Source organism: Tursiops truncatus, chromosome 20 (genome assembly GCF_011762595.2).
Source record: "Tursiops truncatus isolate mTurTru1 chromosome 20, mTurTru1.mat.Y, whole genome shotgun sequence".
Lineage (NCBI taxonomy): Eukaryota > Metazoa > Chordata > Mammalia > Artiodactyla > Delphinidae > Tursiops > Tursiops truncatus.
The window spans coordinates 29,527,660-29,549,971 of NC_047053.1; the positions used below are offsets into that span (position 1 = coordinate 29,527,660).

The window sequence follows — 22,312 nt, forward strand, 5'->3', positions numbered from 1 at the left end:
AAATCTTAGGGAAATTTTATTTGTTTAGTGTGGAGGAAGAAGGAGCCAAAGAGTACTGTTGGTTTTTGACTTAAGTGAGAAGATGTTGTTACCATTAACTGAATAGAAACCTGTCATGTGGTCACTTGTTCATTCAGTACACAGTGTAAGTTCTGAAAAGAGAAATTTAAACGGATTTGTAATTATGTTGCAAGGTAGATGAGATCTTCACCTGATCCCAGTGGGTTGCTGGTGCCAGTGGTTGGATGGAAAGGAAAGGGAAATTTGTAAAGGACTAAGAACACTTTCTTTTCCTTTCTCTTTTTAATTAATAGGCTTTATTTTTCAGACCAGTTTTAGGTTTATACAAAAATTGAGCAGAAAGGATAGAATTCCCATATACCTTTACACATACACAGACACGCACACAGAGCATTTCCCTATTTTTTTTTAACGTGAGGTATAATTGACATACAACATTGTATTTCAGCTGTACAACATAATGATAGTTTCCCCTATTATTAGTATTATTAATATTATATTTTTCACAAGTCTAATGATTAATTAGTGTTATTTCCCCTATTATCTCGCTTTACTGTGGTACATTTGTTACAACTGAGGAACCAATACTGATACATTACTAACTAAAGCCCGTTGTTTACATTAGAGTTCACTCTGTGTTCTATAGTTCTGTGGGTTTTGACAAGGGCTTAATGTTATGCATTCTCCATTACAGTGTCACAGAATAGTTTCACTTCCCTAAAAATACCCTGTGCTACACCTGTTTATTCCTATGCTTCTCCTTCCCCCTATCCACAAACCCTTAGAAACCACTGATATTTTACTATCTGTATAAGTTTTGGCTTTGTTCAGAATGTCATATAGTTGGGATTATGCAGTATGTGTCTTTTTCTGCCTGGCTTTTTTCGCTTAGCAATATGGTTTTAAAGTTCCTCTGTGGTCATACAGAGTGAAGTGAGTCAGAAAGAGAAAGACAAATACCGTATGCTAACACATATATATGGAATCTAAGAAGAAAAAAAAATGTCATGAAGAACCTAGGGGTAAGACGGGAATAAAGACACAGACCTACTAGAGAATGGACTTGAGGATATGGGGAGGGGGAAGGGTAAGCTGTGACAAAGTGAGAGAGTGGCATGGACATATATACACTAACAAACGTAAAATAGATAGCTAGTGGGAAGCAGCCGCATAACACAGGGAGATCAGCTCAGTGGTTTGTGATCACCTAGAGGGGTGGGATAAGGAAGGTGGGAGGGAGGGAGACGCAAGAGGGAAGAGATATGGGAACATATGTATATGTATAACTGATTCACTTTGTTATAAAGCAGAAACTAACACACCATTGTAAAGCAATTATACTCCAATAAAGATGTTAAAAAAAAAATAAAGTTCCTCTGTGTCTTCATGGCTTGATACCTCATTTCTTTTTATTGCTGAATAATATTCCATTTTCTGGATGTACCACCACAGTTTGTTTATCCATTCACTTATTGAAGGATATCATTGTTGTTTCCAAGTTATGGCAATTAGGAATAAAGATGCTGTAAACATTCATGTGCAAGTTTTGGGGGGTATATAAGAATTCTACTCATTTGGGTAAATACCTAGGGGCATGGTTTGTGGATTGTGTATGTTAATTGGTGATATATAGGAAAGCAATTGACTTTTGTGTATTTAGCTTGTATTCCGTAACCTTGCTGTAATCACTTAATAGTTTCAGGACTTTGTTGTCAATTCTTTAGGATTTTCTATATAGATAACCATGTTGTCTGCAAATACAGTTTTACTTCTTCTCAGTCTGTATACCCTTTCTTTTTTTTTCCCCCCTGTCTTATTGCATTAGCTAGGTCTTCCAGTCTGATGTTGAAGTGGTGAGAGGGACATTCTCCCTTGTTCCCAACCTTAATGGGGAAGCCTTTACTTTCTCACCATTAAGTATCATGTTAGCTGTAGGTTTTTGTAGATTTTCTTATCAAGTTGATAAAGCTCACTTCTATTCCTAGTTTGCTGCGAGTTGTGTTTGTTTTGGGGATTTTTTTTTTTTTTTGAGAGTTTTTATCACGAATGAGTGTTGATTTTGCCAAAAGAACACTTTTTTAGACAATAGTGATCAAAAATGGATAAAAGGGGGGCTTCCCTGGTGGCGCAGTGGTTGAGAGTCCGCCTGCCGATGCAGGGGACACGGGTTCGTGCCCCGGTCCGGGAGGATCCCACATGCCGCGGAGCGGCTGGGCCCGTGAGCCATGGCCGCTGAACCTGCGCGTCCGGAGCCTGTGCTCCACAATGGGAGAGGCCACAGCGGTGAGAGGCCCGCGTACTTCAAAAAAAAAAAAAAAAAAAAAGGATAAAAGGCCAATATAGCAAACAAATTCAGTATGTAAAGGCTTGAAGAGCAGTATGTTAATGTTAAAAAGAAATATAAAGAGATACCCAGCATATGCCATTTCCATTTGAGCAGATTATCTTTAGTTCTTAGATCTGTTAGTTCTTGGACACAGGATTCCTTCCAGGATTCCCTAGGTATAACACGGAAAATGAAGGAAAACAAGCATTTGCAAAAAATAATTTTTAGGGAAGTCAAACAAAAGGAAGATAAAAGACGTCACTGGTTTTTGTTTATTTTCAATTACCTGGTTGGGATGGAAGTCAGATTACAAGAAGTTAACCATAGCTACTACTACTACTAATACTGAAAATGGCAAATATTTTCATCATCATTGTCATCAGAGTAATTCTAGTTGAAATCAGTTCTATTTTTTTTTAAATAAATTTATTTATTTTTGGCTGCGTTGGGTCTTCGTTGCTGTGCATGGGCTTTCTCTAGTTGTGGCAAGGGAGGGCTACTCTTCATTGCGGTGAGCAGGCTTCTTATTGTGGTGGCTTCTCTTGTTGTGGAGCATGGGCTCTAGGCGCGTGGGCTTTAGTAGCTGTGGCATGCGGGCTCAGTAGTTGTGGCTCACGGGCCCTAGAGTGCAGGTTCAGTAGTTGTGGCACACAGGCTTAGTTGTTCCGTGGCATGTGGGATCTTCCTGGACCAGGGATCGAACCTGTGTCCCCTGCATTGGCAGGCAGATTCTTAACCACTGCGCCACCAGGGAAGTCCCAGTTTATTATTTTTTATCCATATTTGGTATTCATTTTTGTGGGGAGATGTTGCATCCCCATCCTGTTGAACTCCAGCCATATGATTTGCTTTGAAATGTGAGCATAAGTGATAGGTGTTGCTTCCTGGCAGATGCTTCAAGGTTTGTCATACTGTCTTTCACCTGGAGCCTGAGTCTCTGACTGTGATGAACAGATTCCCTTTGCTAGCCTCTGATGGATATGTAGAGTAAGGGAGAAATAAATTTAGTTGTCTTAAGCTACTGAGATTTTGGGGCTGTTTGTTGTTAAAACCTATCCTGACTGATAGACTAGCTAACACTTACTGAATGTTTTCCCATGCTAGGCTTTTTGCTCAGCACTTTACATGAATTATGTCATGTAGTCCTCCCAAGAGCCACGGTAGTCAACAACCAATAGTGTAGCAAATGTATAGTAAAAAAATTTCATGAGTAAGTATAGACTGTGCATTTGTGAACTTTGGCAATTATGGAGAAAAATAGCCAGGAAACCAAAGGCAAAGCAGAATCGAATAAAGGTTTAAGAATTTGATCTCTGTTATTATTTAAGAAGCTATTCAAAACTCTGGTTAGATTTTTAAAACATAACATTTTCTTGGTGATAGATGGTTGACACAGTTTTATCCTTATAGATCACCATTCCTTTTGTTTTATATTTGTCAAATGTGATTGTATCTGGAAAGTCCTAATTACACCTCCTTTCATTTATGAGCCCTTACATAATCACTTAGGGAGATGTGACGTTAACATTCTCATGTCGTACATTTTTGTGCTGATGAAATAGGCACTCTTTCCATATACCCATATAACTCCTCAGTCAAGAAAGCAATTAACTATATTAGGAGAGAAGTCTGGTCAGAAAAATGATCCTTCTTTTGACAATAATTTACAGCAAAACAGGTGAAAAAGAAACTGAGTTTAACAAAGGGAAAAGATTTAATTCATTCTCGATCATGGTTCTCTTTACTGGAAATTATGGCTTTAAAGTGAAATAGGAACATTTTTCCTGCATAGACAGACTTTCTCAATTACGTTCTTCCCAGCATGGAAGTTAACCTCTTTTGGAAGTAATCATTTAGTTAATTTTAACTCATTGTGCAACTAAATGGTGATTACAAATGTTACTGTATTTCCTTAAATATTATATACCTATATATCTGTCTTTAAAATGGAAAAGTTACCTTGATTTTTAAGTTTATCAATCAACAATTTCATTTATATTTTTAGATATAATTGAAAAGTTTTAACTTAATTCAGATGTCCTGAAAATTGTCATCACTTCTTTAAACATTAGATGTAAAAATAGTTGTTTGATTAAATTTTAAAATTAAATTTAGTGAAAATCAACAAGGAAGAATGACTACTATCAAATTTTGTAAATTGATTTGGGAAATCTAGTAGTTTGCCGAGAACAGATATGTAGCCACAAAGGAAGAGTTAGGTACTGTTTATGCAGGAATAGTGATTGCTAACCAGAGAGGAAGAGGTGAAGGGGAAAGTGAATGGACTCCTTCTCAAGGCTCAAGGGGTGTTGGTTGGGCCTCTAGGTTAGTTGGTTTGTTCCATTAATTCTAACAGTCAACACATGGGCTTCAGGAGGGCTGTTAATTCCCTGAACACTATACTTGTTATGTGTCTTCGCAAATATGCATCTTTCTGGCAGAAAGGGCCTATAGTATTAGATTCTCCAGATTCTGTAACCCATAAAATGTTAAGAACCACTCTTATAGGACTTTTTTTTCTAACTATGGCTATATTAGTTTGCCACTAGGTGGCATTGCTAATACAACCAATATACTATACTATATTTGCAGGTTCTATTCTGGATAAATATGAAGCCCTCAAATAAATTAGAGGCATATTCTATTATTCATCTGTATTTATGACTATATAATGCCAATTAATGCATGTGAATGAAAATAAGTTTTCTTAATAGTTTTGCACATTCATTAATTAGTTTCACAGTTATTAGACTTTCCATTGTGATATATATTTACATGCAGGACATACTCCCATGGCATGCATAGTTTCAGATGTAATGCCATAATTCTATCTTTTTCTTTAATATTTAAGAATATGCAGTTGATGGAGGGTGATTTTGTTATGGGACTAAAATCTTTTATTCCTATCATGGGAGATACTTAATAGGGCATATTCAGAGCTGGATTTGAATGCATAGTCAGATATTACGAACTCTGTGATATTTGGCAAATATCTTAACTTTTTAAGCCTCAGTTTATTCAACTGTAAATGGAAAAGATAATAATAGTACCTATCTCATAAGGCTGTTTGGAGGATTAAATGAAATAAAACATGTACACTTTTCATTCAGTGGCTAGTATATATAAGGTGCTCAGTAAATGTTAAGCGACTATTATAATAATTATTGTCATTTTTCTTGCTCTGATTTTATTTTTAAAACAATCATTTTCAATTTTCCTGCTTTAGCTATGATTCTTAAGAAACTATAAGCAAAATTTCCCACAATTGATTTTAATGTAGCAGAATGTAATACCATAGTTGAAAACCGCAGATTACTGTTCCATTTTCAGTGACAATAGATTAGGCCGTTTGGATCAACTTGCTTGTGAAAGTATCTTAAAAAGTTGATAAAAATTTAAAACATCTGTTTAAAGCCACCATAGAGATAAAAAGATAGCAGAGAATTACAAGGCCAACATCTAGATTAAAGGGGAAACCCAGAGAGGTGAAACCAGTTAAGTATATGGCCTTAATAAACCTGCAGGCTTTGGATTGGAACCTGATGGGCCACACTTTAAACATAAGGATGAACTAGATACAAATCAGCCCACACAGGGACTGAAGCTCAGGCTAAATCTTAAGTCTCGAGGAAAATAAAATAATCCTAGGCATCACATTATATTTAAAAAAAAAAAGTCTAGCACTCAATCAAAAGGAATCAGATATCTGAAGCAACATGATAATTTGGTCGAAACAAGAAATAAGAGAAATAGATCCATAGGGGATCTATTTAATGAAGTTATTAGATGTATACTTTAATCCAAAATCAATGTGTTTCAAGGAAGTAAAAAACAAGTTTGAGTATTTTTGCAGAGATTGAAAACTACAGAGGAGAGCAAGTGAAAATTTTGAATTAAAAAAACATTATCTGAAATGAAGAACTCAATTAATGGACTTCAGTAGACAGCAGCTAAGACAGGACTAATAAACTGCAAAATCGGCCAGAGAAAAATATCCAGAACAAAAAAAGAGAGATGGAGAAAAAGACATACTATCTTCAGAGGAATTTCAGTAAGACTGATTTGCTGTCATTGATTTTTTTTTGTTTCAGAGATGAAGGACAATTTATTTTTCACAGCAATAGCAGTAGCAAGTGCATCAGCTTTTTTTTTTTAATTGGGGTATAGTTGCTTTACAATGTTGTGTTAGTTTCTGCTGTACAGCGAGGTGAATCAGCTATATGTATACATATATCCCCTCTTTTTTGGATTTCCTTGCCATTTAGGTCACCACAGAACATTGAGTAGAGTAAAAGTCAGCTGACAGTGGAATATCTTTAAAGGTCTAAAAGAAAATAACTACCAACAGAAGATATTCAAAGTGTGCCCTGAACAGTATAAAATAAAGATACTTTCAGAAAAACAGAGCAGTTTGCCACCAGCAAACATGCTCTAAAGGAAATACTAAAAAGTGTTCTTTGAATGGAAGGAAAGTGATTCTAGATTGAAGCTCAGATTCAGGAACGAATAAAGATTAAGAAAAGGGTATATATATGGGTAAATTTAAATTAAGATTGACATTATGGTTTTTTTTCTTTTTTTGTTTTGTCTTTCTATTTTTTTGACATTATGGTTTTTAAATTTATTTTATTTATTTATTTTTGGCTGCGTTGGGTCTTCGTTGCTGCGTGCGGGCTTTCTCTAGTTGTGGTGAGCAGGGGCTTCTCATTGTGGTGGCTTCTCTTGTTGTGGAGCACGGGCTCTAGGCGCACAGGCTTCAGTAGTTGTGGCTCGCGGGCTCTAGAACGCAGGCTCAGTGGTTGCAGCGCATGGGCTTAGTTGCTCCGCGGCATGTGGGATCTTCCCTGACCAGGGCTCGAACCCGTGTCCCCTGCATTGGCAGGTGGATTCTTAACCAGTGTGCCACCAGGGAAGCCCAACATTATGTTTTTAATGATAATGTAGTGATAATGTTTTGAGAGGTTTAAAGTATTTAGAGGGAATTAAAATACATCATCTGCAAATCACATGTGGAGTAATGGAAATTAAATTATTCTAAAGTCTTTGCATTGCCCTAGAAAAGGTAAGATATTAATTTATATGCCATTAATTAATAAAGATCTATATTATAATCTTTAGGGTAAGTAGTACAAGAATATATAACTATCAAGCTAATAGGCACAAGTAAAAACCAAGTAATTTTTAAAAAGCCAAGCCAAAAGAAGGAAAGAAAGCAGACAAAAGGAACATAGAACAGGCAGGATAAGTAGTAAGCATTCAGTGGTATATTTAAATCCAAATATATCAATAAATGGAATAAATGTTTCTTCCAGTTATCCAAATAAATATTTTAAAATATTCAGCTATTTGCTAAATCCAGCCTTCATACCTAAAATATACACAGAAAGATTAACGGTAAAGGATGGAAAAAGATGAGCCATTTGATGCCAACCAAGAAGCAGCTCATGTAGTTATATTGAAATCAAAGTAAAGTATGAGGCAAGAAGAGTTAATAGATAGAATGTGTTTGTTGGTAATAATTAAAGACTCCATTCACCAGGAAGATATAACAGGTCTAAATTTGTATTTAATAATATATACTCAACTTATGGAAAGCAGAACTTGGCAGAAATTTAGAGAAGGAGATAACTTCCACAAACTTGGAGAATAGGGAAGTGTAACACAGTTACTGGCTATACGGTCAACGTGTATGTAACAACTGTGTTTCTGTATACTACAATAAACATTTAGAGTGAAAATTTTGGAAAGCATCATTTATAATAACATTTTTTTGAAAAGCAAATACTTAGGAATAAATCTAACAAAAGATGTGCTTGGCCTCTATATAAAATTATAAAATATTGTTGGAAGCAAAAAGATTTAGGTAACAGAAGGTATATATTATTTTCATGGATTAGAAGACACAATATTGTAGCTGTTCTTCCCAATTTTGTTTACATAATCAATGCAATATCAGTCAAAACTTGAGTAGGTATTTTTGTAGAAATTGACAAAGTAATTGAAAAAAGATTTTCATCCTTGCAGCTTTGCAGTAAATCTTGATAACCAATAGGATGTGTCCCTCTTGTGTGTTTCTAATATTTCTTGATCTGGATAGAGGATACCTGTGTCTGAAATAGTTCATTAAGATGATTGCATTATGCACTTTTCTATATGTACTATACTTAAATAAATACTCTGTTTTAGTACATCTGCTCTTTTGTTTTAGAATTTTGAAGTCATTTTGCGTAAATACACCTGTAATAGATGTTTAATTCGTGAGCTAATTTTGTCTGGCAAGTAGTGCAAGTTTACTGATTTCATTCATTTACTTTACTCGTGTTTTTTGTAAGTAGATCAGATGCAAAAAAAGGTTCTGTGGCTGGTAAATTTTTCTAAGATCATACCTTCTAAGCCCTCTTCTCTTGGATACTAATTTCCAGAAATCCATTAACGAATTTATTTTAGTCTTAGCATGTATGTAGCAGGTTTCCATTCCAGGCCATCCAGGAATGCTTATTTACTAGTGGAAATAATGCCCAGAGTGAAAACAAGTTAATGAAGAGAACATGGCTGCTGTTAACCTCTTTGTTGTATCTCTGTGTTTGAATGTGTCAAAATTTTCACCTTAATAATGATTTGACCCAAGGGGAGGCAGCCCAGGGGCAGCACTTTTGCTGAAAAGGGACCGTAAAGGGATAGTAAATATTTTAGGCTTGCGGGCTAGGCAATCTCTTTTGTAACTCCTCAGATCTGTCATGGTAATAAGAAAGCATCCAGGGACAGTGTGTAGGAATGAATGTGACTGTTTTCCAGTCAACCTTTATTCACAAAGAGAGGTAGCCGACTGGATTTGATCTGCCGGCTGTAGTTTGCTAACCGTTGCTCTAACTCATGGGATGACAGTAGTACACCAGAAGAAGCATATTGAGCTTGGGAGCCTTAGTGAGCTAGCCACCCCCTAAGGATTTTTACGTGAACGTTATGCATTTGATTCCTCCATTTGCCAAAAAAGGATTAGCACTTCTCCCAGATCATAATATTAGACTTAACATGATGTTTTAGAAGAGAATATAGTTGTGTGAGTGCTTGAGTGGTCTGTAAGACCATCAAGGGGGAAAAAAAACAACTTTTCATGAAGAGAAAAGTAAAAGAATTTCTTCCAAATGAGCTGCCTGATGACAGCAAAATTTAGTTCTAATCTCATGTTTTAAACCATTGATGTGTGCAATTATTAAATACCGGTCTTCACAACACAGCACTTATTTAGAGAAATAAATAATTTGTGGATTACGTTTAGATTGATACAAACAATTAGGAGAAGTGATAGGGTAATTTCAGTAGCCACCTTAAAATTATTTCCCATTACTAGAATATATGATTCATAATATATTTATAATAATAACCTGGTAAAAAACCAGTTTAACAGGAACTTTGGTACTTCATAATGAGAAATATATCTCAGACATGCTCCTTATATGCATTCACATTATTATTCCTCAAGTTATAAGACAAGCAGATGATTTAAGAGCCATTTGTAAACTGTATGCCATTAATGATTATAAAGTCTGTTCTATTTCACAGTAACAAAGGAAATGAGTCCTTCGGCAGGAATTTACAAATAATGTGGTACATGAACAGTTTTTGACACTAGGTGGAGCAGTTTCCCGGAGAAAGGCTTCCCAAGCCCTATATTCCTTTCAAAATAAGCCCAGCTCTTAGACAAAGAACTCTGAGAACAAAAACTATCAACAATCATTAAAAACTGTTAAAGGCACTCAAATATTGAGCTATAAATAGAAGGCTGAATATATTTTGCAGATAATTTTTCTCTTTGTCATATATGTTAACCACTGAATTCTCTCACCTTTGGGGATCAAAATGGTAGGGATTTTCTTTTTTTTTTTTTAATTTTTATTTATTTATTTTTGGTTCTTCGTTTCTGTGCGAGGGCTTTCTCTAGTTGCGGCAAGCGGGGGCCACTCTTCATCGTGGTGCGCGGGCCTCTCATTATCGCGGCCTCTCTTGTTGCGGAGCACAGGCTCCAGACGCGCAGGCTCAGTAGTTGTGGCTCATGGGCCCAGCTGCTCCGCGGCATGTGGGATCCTCCCAGACCAGGGCTCGAACCCGTGTCCCCTGCGTTAGCAGACAGATTCTCAGCCACTGCGCCACCAGGGAAGCCCTGGTAGGGATTTTCACATTAGAACTGCCCTATCTAGATGGCAGTTGGTATGTAGAAAAGTTTGGGAACTATTCAGTTACATTGTAGAGTAGATCAAGGTTTATAAGAAGATATAACATCAAGACATTATTATCTGAATGGTATTTATGAGTCATTTGTTTAATACGATTTTAAATTAAGAATATAGTTTTACAGATAAAAATTGGTAGTTTAAATTCACTGGAATTAAGTTAGTAGATGTCAAGGGTGTTTTAAGTACCATGAGAAACCATGGCCATAAAACTGTAAGTTCAGAATGCAGTTATCAGATGTAAAAATAAGATATAAATGAATAAAGAATTCTACTTAAAAATAAAAACAAAATATGACCTTTTTAAAAATTTTTTATTAATTTATTTTTGTCTGTGTTGGGTCTTTGTCGCTGCACACAGGCTTTCTCTAGTGGCGGAGAGGGGGGGCTACTTTTCATTGCAGTGTGCGAGCTTCTCACTGCAGTGGCTTCTCTTGTTGCGGAGCACAGGCTCTAGGCATGCGGGCTTCAGTAGTTGTGGCACACGGGCTCAGTAGTTGTGGCTCATGGGCTCAGTAGTTGTGGTGCACAGGCTTAGTTGCTCCACAGCATGTGGGATCTTCCTGGATCAGGGATCGAACCCATGTCCCCTGCATTGGCAGGAGGATTCTTAACCATTGCACCACCAGGGAAGTCCCCAAAAATGACCATTTTAGTAGAAAAAAATTTTGGAAAAAACGTTTGGCTCTTTGTTATAAAATAAGTACAGGGAAAGTTAATTGTGAGATATTTGCCCCTGTGTAAGATTCAGAGGTCTGTTTCTGCCTTAACATTTAGGATCATTTCATCACTAAAATGGGGTAAAAATTTTACATTAAAAAAAACCCAACATGTTGATCACTATCAAATGTTTAAAGAATATCTCTGTCTATAGCACCCTGTTTCCTTTAGTGAACAAGTACTTTATAGTATGTATATAATACTTTATAGTACTGTTTATATATATATATATAAAGCTGTTTCTTACACGTTTTGACTCTTGGCTGTTTATTGCCTAAAGTAAGTGTTATTTGGAGAACTGCATGGACATAGATTGAAGTGAAATAGCGAAGCAGTTTCAGTAAGAGAACTATTGTAGTAATTGTTTAATGCCACGAGGTGGAATAATTCTTTTAAAAATTGTTAGCCAACCTGTTCACTATTTTTCCTGCTTGACTTCTGATTGTTTCTCCATAGCTTACGTGTGTATCCCTTGATAAGACAGAAAAAGAGAAGAAATTGCCAAAAGTAAGGTTCTAGTGTGACTTAATATTGCTCTTTATAGGTATAATGACTCTGGCTATAAGCATGCAGTGACTCAGGGCTCTTGCGGGAAGACCAACAGGCCATTCTTAGAAAGGGTCTGTTTGCCTTTTTTTGATGAGGGCATGATCAGCTATTCTCCCTGTCTTTCCCCAAGGAATGACTCATGTATTAACTCTTAAGAGCATCACCACATCAAAAGTAGAAACCAGGGTCTCCAGGACATAGGGCTGAGTTTTCACCAAACAGAAGGGTATGCACAGACTGACTGACTTCCTGCCCTTAAGTCACTATTTATTAATGTGTGTTTAAATGAAATCTAAGAAGATTCAGTTTTGCTGAAATCTGTTCTGTTGGGTATAATTTTAAACAATTTCTAACCTTTTTAAAAGCTCTTTTTATAAATATGTGGTCCATTCCTCCTAAACACTTAAACCAACTTTATGATCAAAATTGCTTAGGTTGGGCTTCCCTGGTGGCGCAGTGGTTGAGAGTCTGCCTGCCAATGCAGGGGACGCGGGTTCGTGCCCCAGTCCTGGAGGATCCCACATGCCGCGGAGCGGCTGGGCCCGTGAGCCATGGCCACTGAGCCTGCGCGTCCGGAGCCTGTGCTCTGCAACGGGAGAGGCCACAACAGTGAGAGGCCCACGTACCGAAAAAAAAAAAAAAAAAAATTGCTTAGGTTTAGAGAAGAAAAGTGAAATATGTCTTTATTTATGGATTGATTGAATATAATAAAAATGACTTTAAAAATAGGTCCTTATAACCTGAAGCATGAACTATAGAGTTTACACATTTTTTGTTTTGGTTATTTTATGCTTATCGTAACACTTTTACTACATAATCTCACACATTGCTGTGTTACCTAGGTTGTGCAGGCATTATTATCATTATTTTCAGGCTTTTCATCAAATGAGGAATGTGAGATAGAAGTCTGATTACATCTAGTAAGTTACTCACAGGAACTAAAATCCACATTAACTAATGGCCAAATTACTGCTTTTTTACATATTACACTGCATTTTATAGGGAGGGACCAGGGGCTTAAATTTGTAAACTTGGGACCTTCTTCACAAAAAGAATATAAACACTAGTTAAACTTCTCAGTGCCCATTTGGAATCAACAGTTTTATGCTCTAGCCTTCTAGAATTTTTTCTTGTATACCATAACCTTAGGTAAGTTGTTTTCTGACTGCGATGAGAAAAGCAATGATTAAAAGAATTTGAAGAGTACAATTCCTGTTTGTAAAAGCATTTCTAAACTCCCCTAAAAGTTGGACTTAAAGAAAACAAAGGTTTTGCAAGTCATACACACAACCATCTGTCATCTCCTTTCATTTATTTATCACCCAGATATTACTAATGAATCACATTCCAGACTAACCACTGACTCCTTTTGTTCCTCAGTGAAGGAGTGTGGCAAACAAATGTTTTCCCAGTGAATCAGCAGAGGATTCTTGATTTTATTACCTTTGTCCTAAACTTTCCAGACAAAACTAATTGGGAATTTTGCCTTTGGGATCTCAGTTGACTTCTGTGTGTGGATGATGAATTAGGCTATGAACTGACATTACAGATGTGCAAACAACTCCAGTCTTTAGGAATGTTTTATCAGTTCTGAGGGAGCTGCCTACAGTGGAAGAATGTCTGTCTGTCTGTCTGCTCATCTTCCTTAAAAACCTCATACAGGGACTTCCCTGGCGGTCCAGTGGTTAAGACTCTGCACTTCCAATGCAGGGGACACAGGTTCGATCCCTGGTCAGGGAACTAAGATCCCACATGCTGCTGGGCGCTGCCAAAAAAAACCCTCATACATACACATACTGCGCTCTTAATGTGACATCATATTCTGCATCTTGGTTGGTAAAAAGGCTTGGCTAAATTAGGCTTATAATTAACTAATATGATCATTTTAGGTTTTCACTTTTTAAAAAATGTCTCTGGAAGAAAGGGCCCCCAAATGAACTGAACAATAAAGTTAAAAATCCAGAAAACACTTTTCCTTAAATGAAGCAGCAATACATAGACTAGTTTGTCATTTACTGATATGATTTTTTTTCAGGTTTTAAGATGTGACTGTCTCACACCTTTCTTACAAAGATCCTAATTTGTATTTGTGGCACCAGGACTGCTTTCTCAGGGCTTACATAGGTACTACGTTATTATCAGGGCACTACTTAGAATTGCTCTTCTCTACTGGATTAGGATATTTTTGTGTGTTATAATTTCAGGAATGATAATTTTACCTCTAGGATAATTTTTTTTAATTCTAAATTTCTCTTAATTTGAAAGAGCTAGTAGGATATTTACTATTCGTGAATGAATGTAAATTGTAGAAGTGTAACTTTTAAAATTTATCTTAAAAGAATGTCTTAAGTTAAAATACTCTTTCCACAAATACCTATATCTGCTCTTATTAGAAATCCTACCCCCTGATCTAACTGTGGTTTTGCTCTCACCCAGCCATCTTCTTGCCTGGCCAAGCACTACATCTTTTATCCTGGACAAAGCAAAATTATTCCATTATCAAAACTTTGGAAAATATAGTGTAATGCAGCTCATGAGACTAAGATATATGAGGCTTTGAACTGAAGCAAAACCAGATGTTTGATATGTCACAAATAGCTGAACTATCTTGTTGAGTTGACTTCACTTAGCATGAGTATCCTGAAGTACCCACCCACCCCAAAAAAGGACCCTGAAAACCTGTCACTGATGAGAGTGTAACTTTTCATCACAGTCATAAAATTTGACCTTCGTATCATTAAAGGGAACTTCCATTGGCAGTAATTAGGAACTCTCAGGGGGAGTTAGTGAATGTTACTTATGACCTGGTTGGTAACTAGGAAATTCATAGAGCTGCCTGTGCTGGGGAATAACAACCTGGGCTGTACATAGCTGTTTAACTTCCTTTGATTACCACTATATAGATTAAAGGACACTGTCCTTAAATAGAAAAATTAACCTTTGAGGACTATCATTTGCTACTTTTCCTTAAGAAGTACTCCTTGTATTGATCTTTACTTACCTTGCCACATGGCACATTCTTTTCAATGTGCTGAGATTCATTTTATACCACAGTATATGGTCTATCTTGGTGACTGGATTTCGTGTATACTTGAAAAGAATATGTATTTGGCTATTTTTGGGTGTAGTGTTCCATATTGTTCAAGTGTTCTATATCCATACTGGTTTTCAGTCTATTTATTCTATCAACTAAAAAGAGAAGTGTGTTGAAATTTCAACTCTAATTGTGGATTTGTTTATTTCTCTTTTTAGTTCTATTAGTTTTTGCTTTGTGTATTTTGACATTCTGTTATTAGGTACCTGCACATTTAGGATTATTCTGTCTTCCTGAGAATTAGCCCTTTTATCATTATGAAATGTCCTTTTTCATCTCTAGTAATATACCCTCTCCTGAAATCTACTTAATCTGGTATTAATGTAGAATACTCTTTCTTTGTATTATTATGTTTACATGGTTTAACTTTTTTCATCCCTTTACCTTTACTTTTGGATCTGGATATTTAAAATGGGCTTTTTATGGACAGCATGTACTGAGGTCTTGCTCTTTAATGCAGTGTGACACTCTCTGCCTTTTCATTTGTATGTTTGGCCCATTTGCAATTAATGTCGTTGTCAGTATGGTTGGGTTTAAGTCTATCATCAAACTGTTGGTCCCACCTATTTTTTATTCTTTTCCTGCCTTCTTTTGAATTGAACTTTTTTTTTTGGTATATATAATGTAACCACATTACAGTATTATACTCCATTTTCTCCCTCCCATACTTTATGCTGTTGTTGTCATGTATTTTACTTCTACATATGTCATAGCTTTTGCTTTAAGCAACTAGTTCTTTTTTTAAGAGATTTTAAAATGAGGAAAAAAGGTGTTCTCTGTTTCCAGTGCTCTTCACTCAGTTTCCATCTGGTATCACTTTTCTTCTATCTGAGAACTTCCTTTAACATTTATCTCCTGGAACAAATTCTTTTGGCTTTTGTATGTCTGAAAATGTTATTATTTCATCTTTATTTTTGAAATATATTTTCCCTGAATTCTAGATTCACAGATTTTGTTTTTTCCTTTCAGCACTTTAGAGAAGTAATTCTATTGTCTTTTGGTCTGTTTCTGATGAGAAGTCCTATCTGTATTTCCCTGTAGATGACTCAGTCATAACTTGGAAATATTGTGGGTTTGGTTCTAGACCACTGCAATAAAACGAATATGGTGATATATAGCAAGTCACACGAATTTTTTGGTTTCCCAGTGCATCTAAAAGTTATGTTTACAATATAATGTACTCTATTAAGTGTCTAAAAAAACAATATATGTACCTTAATTTAAAAATAATGCTGTTGGGGGCTTCCCTGGTGGCGCAGTGGTTGAGAGTCCGCCTGCCGATGCAGGGGACACGGGTTCGTGCCCCAGTTCGGGAAGATCCCACATGCCGCGGAGCGGCTGGGCCCGTGAGCCATGGCCGCTGAGCCTGCGCGTCCGGAGCCTGTGCTCCACAACGGGAGAGGCCACAACAGTGAGAGGCCCGCGTACCGCAAAAAAAAAAAATAATAATGCTGTTGGAAAAATGGTGCCAATAGACTTGCTTGACGCAGGATTGCCAAAACCTTTAATTTGTAAAAATCACAATGTCTGCAAAGTGCGTTAAAGTGAGGTATGCCTGCAATGTGTTTTTATCGCCTCGGATTGCTTTTAAGACTTTCTTGATATTGCTGAATTATAGAATTTGATTCTCAGCAATTTGATTATGTGTTTTATTTTCTTTATGTTGATCTTGACTTAGGTTTGTTGAATTTCTTAAATCTATGAGTTGATGGATTGATATTTTTCATCAAATCTTGAAAATACTTGGCCATCCCTTCCCCAATGTGTGTGTGTGCGCACACACACACTTCACCCTCTCTTTCTGGGGTTCCAGTTACATGTATATTAGACTGTTTGGTATTATTCCACAGGTTACTGAGGTTCATTTCTTCCATAGCCTTTACTCTCTGTGTCCTTTAGTTCAAATACTTTCTATTGCCTTGTCTTCAAGTTCTCTAATATTTTCTTCTGTCGCATCTAATCTGTTGATTATCCAATGAATTTTCCTATTCGTATATTATATTTTCAGCTCTGTAAGTTCCATTTGGTTTTTTTTATACTTTATATATATATATATATTTTTAAACTAGGTTTATTCAGTGGACTGAATCCAATACACCCTCTACATCTGCTGTTCTTTTTTTTTTATTTTAAATTTATTTATTTTATTTTTGGCTGCTTTGGGTCTTCGTTGCTGCGCATGGGCTTTCTCTAGTTGTGACAAGCAGGGGCCACTCTTTCTTGTGGTGCACAGGCTTCTCACTGCGGTGGCCTCTCCTGTCGCAGAGCATGAGCTCTAGGCACATGGGCTTCAGTAGTTGTGGCTCACGGGCTCTAGAGTGCACACTCAGCAGTTGTGGCACATGGGCCTAGTTGCTCCGCGGCATGTGAGATCTTCCCGGACCAGGGCTCGAACCTGTGTCCCTTGCATTGGCAGGTGGATTCTTAACCACTGCACCACCAGGGAAGCCCATTTTGTTTTCTTCTTATACTTTATATTTCTTCCCTCATTGTGTTTCTCTTTTCCTTTAAATCAGGGATCAGCAAACCATTTCTGTAAAGGGCCATATAATAAGTGTTTTAGACTTCATAGGCCATAGAGTCTCTGTCAGAGCTACTCAGTTTTGCCATTACAGCACAGAATTAGACAGAGATGATACGTAAATAAATATACATGGCTGCATTCTTTGAAACTTTATTTGTAAAACTGGTGGTGGGCTAAATTTGGCCCCTGGGCTGAAGTTTGGCAATTGTTGCTTTAAATCTTTGAACATATTTATATTCACTGTTTTTAAGTCCTTGTCTGCTAATTCCATAATCTCTGACATTTCTGGGTCTGTTTCTATTGATTAATGTTTCTCCAGGTTATGTGTCGTATTTTCCAAACTGCTTCACATCATATATAGTTATTCCTTATTGGATGCTGGAATGTGGTATTAAGTTGTTGATTGTATGGATTTTGTTACCTTCTTTTACAGAGTGTCAATTTTTTGTTTTGGGGGCAGTACCAGTGGATCAACTTGATCTATTTAAGGCTTTTTTAAAAACCCTATTATGGTCTGTCTAGAGTAGCTTTTACTGTAGGCTCTTTCCAAGGTCTTCCCTGAATGTTGAGTCTCTCCACTCTAGCTAGATGAAGTTCAAGTGTTTCCCAGCCCTGTGTGAAGTCTAGGAATTGTTCAGCTTACAACCCTCTATGGTTCTTTTCTCACTAATTGTACTTTGCCTGGCCTTATGAAATCTCATCATAGCATGCAGTGGAGCTTTGTGTGCCAGAGTCTCAAGGGGACCCCCATGCACACGTGTAGAGTCCTTTCTCTGCATAGCTTTCTCTTCACTAGTATTCTGCGCCACAGATTTCAACCACTTAGCCCCCCTGAACTCAGATTTTCTTCTCAGTGCAGCAAGACCACCATGCTTTGCTTAGGGTCTTTGTCTTTGGACTATGGATTTTACTGCAGACGCAGAATGTGTCTACAAGTGGAAAGCCAGAGTCATCACAAGGCTTCCTCATTTGTATCCCTTCTCTCAGCAGTCAGAAGTATTATACTGCCTGTGGTACAGTGTCTGAAAAAAATTGTTCCACGTATTCTGTTTAGTTTTCCAGTTGTTTAGTGTAGGAGTGTACGTCTCTACCAGTTGCTTCATGATATGAGGCAGAAAACCCTCAGCTACAGGCCAGAATCTCTAGCTCATATATATCAATACTTGCATACTCCCATGAGAGCTGGAATGTCCTGCTCAGTACGTTGTGTTATTTTTATGTCTTATAGTGGATCTTTCCAGGTAGACTTTGCTGCTTATACTGTAGCTGTTTGTCTTTATCCCTCATCTCTTCATTTAGTATGGTTTAAATGTGATTCTTTCATATTTGATACATTGTAGTAGGAATTGTAGGTTTTAGGAAACAGACTTAAAAGGTAGTTTGAATATGTGTAACTTTTAAAATTCTCTTAATCAAAATGATTGTTTTTTAGTTTTTGTGTTTGGATTTTTCATGTAAACTAATATTTATCTTAGTTAAGTCTGTTATATTTAGGAACCATTAACCTATAATGTTGAAAAGAACTTGTGAGGTTTTCTATCAGTTAACACAGTCTAAACTAAAATGTCAAGGTACAGGTTAAATGGGCTCTTGAGAATGAACAAAGGACAAGAAGCTGAGTTATTCATGTTCATTTTGTCTGGGAACCACCACATCTGCCTCTAAGGCTGAGTAATCATGACCTATTAGTGTGGTTATGGAAAGTATATATCAGTTTCACTGTGTGAACCATCTTTTCTTTAGGGAAAATATTCTCATCAGATTGCTGAAAATTTCCCTTTTTAGAACATTTAAAATTAAAACTATGAATCAGTCTTTTATCTTGTTGGATAACCTGTTTAATCTGTTGGGGTGCATATTTTATTCTTGTTTCTGGAATAGAAATGTAGGTTTTTCCTTCCTATATAATCCCAGAAATCTTATAATTTTAGTGTCCAGGATGGTTCAATTTTTTTTCACCTAGAGTTCATTTCTAGAGGACAGTTGTAGGGATGTCATGGACAGACTCTTCAATTTCTTTTGTTTTGCCTAGTAGTATCACATTTCTCTTTTGTGTTTTCAAACAGTAAATGTGGAAGTTACAGGGGTTTTTAAAAAATATTTATTTTCTTTACTTTTTTTGGCTGTGATGGGTCTTAGTTGTGGCACGCAGGATCTTCATTGAGGCACGCGGGATCTTTCGTTGCAGCATGTGGACTTCTCTCTAGTTGTGGCACACAGGCTCCAGGGCACGTAGGCTCTGTAGTTGTGGCGTGCAGGCTTCAGAGCACATGGGCGCTGTAATTTTGCGGCAGGTGGGCTCTCTCATTGAGGCACACAAGCTCAGTAGTTGTGGTGTGTGGGCTTAGTTGCCCCGCAGCATGTGGGATCTTAGTTCCCTGACCAGGGATCGAACCCATATCCCCTGCATTTGAAGGCGGATTCTTTACCACTGGGCTGCCAGGGAAGTCCCCCCCCCACCTTTTTTAAATTGCATCTGATGTTAGCTATAAGTAAGTGTACAGTGAGAAATTTTTCACTAATTATTTAGTTACTCTGAATTCTAGAGACTTTAAACTTGGGTTTGTGTGTGTGTGTAGGATCACAAAATAATTCTTTTTTCTTTACCTGAAATCTCTTTTGTGCACATAATATTCAAAGAAACAGTTGTAGATTTCATGGTTAATCACAACTTTTCAATAAAAGTTCCTTTTTGAGAGATTCTATAATCATTTTTTAAACTTATTATCACTATTTATTGATTTCTGTGAATTAAAATTCAAGAAAAAGATGAACAGACTAAAAATTCACATAATTTTTTTTTTTTTGGTCCAGAAGAAAACCTTATAGTTAATTGAGTCAGTGCTAAGTGTAGGATTTCATTTTTTAGATTTTTATTTGAACACAAAATGCAACTGTATTGAGGGAGAAATGTAGCTTAGATTTATGAATGTCTTTCTTTTTCGTATTAACATGCAACAGAAAAATTTGTTTAATGTCACCTTTTATCTAGATAGCAGTAGGAGTTCTTTCATGTTTTATTTCCATCACTACATCTTATGCACTTTGTCTTTGAGCCACAAATTCTTTCACCATGTGGTTTAAAAAGACTTTCTTATGGGCTTCCCTGGTGGCACAGTGGTTGAGAGTCCTCCTGCCGATGCAGGGGACACGGGTTCGTGCCCCAGTCTGGGAAGATCCCACATGCCGCGGAGCGGCTAGGCCCGTGAGCCATGGCCGCTGAGCCTGCGCATCCGGAGCCTGTGCTCCTCAATAGGAGAGGCCACAACAGTGGGAGGCCCGCGTACCGCAAAAAATAAATAAATAAATAAAAAGGCTTTCTTATATCCAAAGATCACTTACTGTATGTGTATCTATATATACATACATATGTATGTGTGTGTATATAATTTTATTCTACAAATACAGCACTTTTGTTCATAACAGCTAATGGCTAATACTTTTTGAGGGCTTATTATATGCCCAGCACTGTTCTAAGCCTAGTACTTTATATGTGTGTTACAGTAACATGTTAAGAATATCCAACTTCTAAAGCTTACACTTCATGAGAACTTTGGAAATTAGTAATAGATTTTATTGACATCTTGATTATGTTAGGGGTTTTTGAATTTTGGAGCTAGATAAAAACATAGGATGAATCTAATTCTTTTGCCTTGCAGAACAGTAGCTTGAGGTCCAGAAAGGTTAAGTGACTTGTCTGAGTTCGCTTATTTTCTGACACCTAATAGCCTATTAGAACCTAACCTATTTGAAACTCTAAAGGAGCTTGTTTAAAACATACAGGTTGGGGGACTTCCCTGGTGGTACAGTGGTTAAGAATCTGTCTGCCAATGCAGGGGACACGAGTTCGAGCCCTGGTCCGGGAAGATCCCACATGGTGCAAAGCAACTAAGCCCATGTGCCACAACTACTGAGCCTGTGCTCTAGAGCCTGCAAGCCCACGTGCCGCAACTGCTGAAGCCGGCGCACCTAGAGCCCATGCTCCGCAACAAGACAAGCCACCTCAATGAGAAGCCCGCACTCTGCAACCAAGAGTAGCCCCTGCTCGCTGCTACTAGAGAAAGCCTGCACTCAGCAACAAAGACCCAACGCAACCAAAAATAAAAATAAATAAATTTTTTAAAAAATCAATTAGTTAAAATAAATAAATACATAAAACATACAGGTTGGGAATTCCCTGATGGTCCAGTGGTAAAGAATCTGCCTTAAAATGCAGAGGTGCAGGTTTGATTCCTGGTCGGGGAACTGGGATTCCACATGCCTCAGGGCAACTAAGTCCGCACACCACAACTACTAAAGCTTACATGCCTCAACTAGAGAGCCTGCGTGCCCGCAAACTACAGAGGCCACATGCTCTGGAGCCCGTGTGCCACAACTACAGAGCCCAGGCACCCTGAAAGCCTGTGCGCCACAACTAGAGAGAAGCCTGCGTGCCACAACGAAAGATCCTGAAAGATCCCGCATGCCTCAACGAAGATCCTGCATGCCACAACTAAGACTCGATGCAGCCTAAAATAAAACAAATGATAAATAAATCTTAAAAAAAAAAACTGAATCTTAAAAAATAATAAAAATAAAATAAAACATACAGGTTCCCATGTCCACCTATTGAATCAACTTATGCTTAGGGGACCCTGAAATTTATATTTTTAACAAAGTCCATAGTTGATTCTTATGCAGACACCTCGTCATGGCATACATGTTAATTTGGAAACCACTGTGTTTAAACCTTTATCACACATCTAAATGTTAATTCATTTTAATCTATATGATTATTATTAATTTGTAATATTTCTAAATAAAGGTACAAAGTAGCCCAAAAGCTTCCATAGAGAAAATTAATTTAA

The 22,312-nt window shown here is 37.1% G+C and overlaps 1 protein-coding gene across 8 annotated transcripts in view; it reads left to right on the plus strand.

Moving 5' to 3' along the window:
- Positions 1–22,312, plus strand: part of VMP1 (vacuole membrane protein 1) — a 130,103-nt gene that overhangs the window by 33,199 nt on the left and 74,592 nt on the right. For 6 of the 8 annotated variants that reach the window (XM_073797576.1, XM_073797577.1, XM_019945293.3 and 3 more), the window contains exon 6: positions 11,755–11,805. The exons of the other annotated variants lie outside the window; for them this stretch is intronic. In XM_073797576.1, the coding sequence (XP_073653677.1) occupies positions 11,755–11,805 (51 nt within the window). The remainder of the gene's footprint in view (positions 1–11,754; positions 11,806–22,312) is intronic. 8 annotated transcript variants of the gene reach the window in all.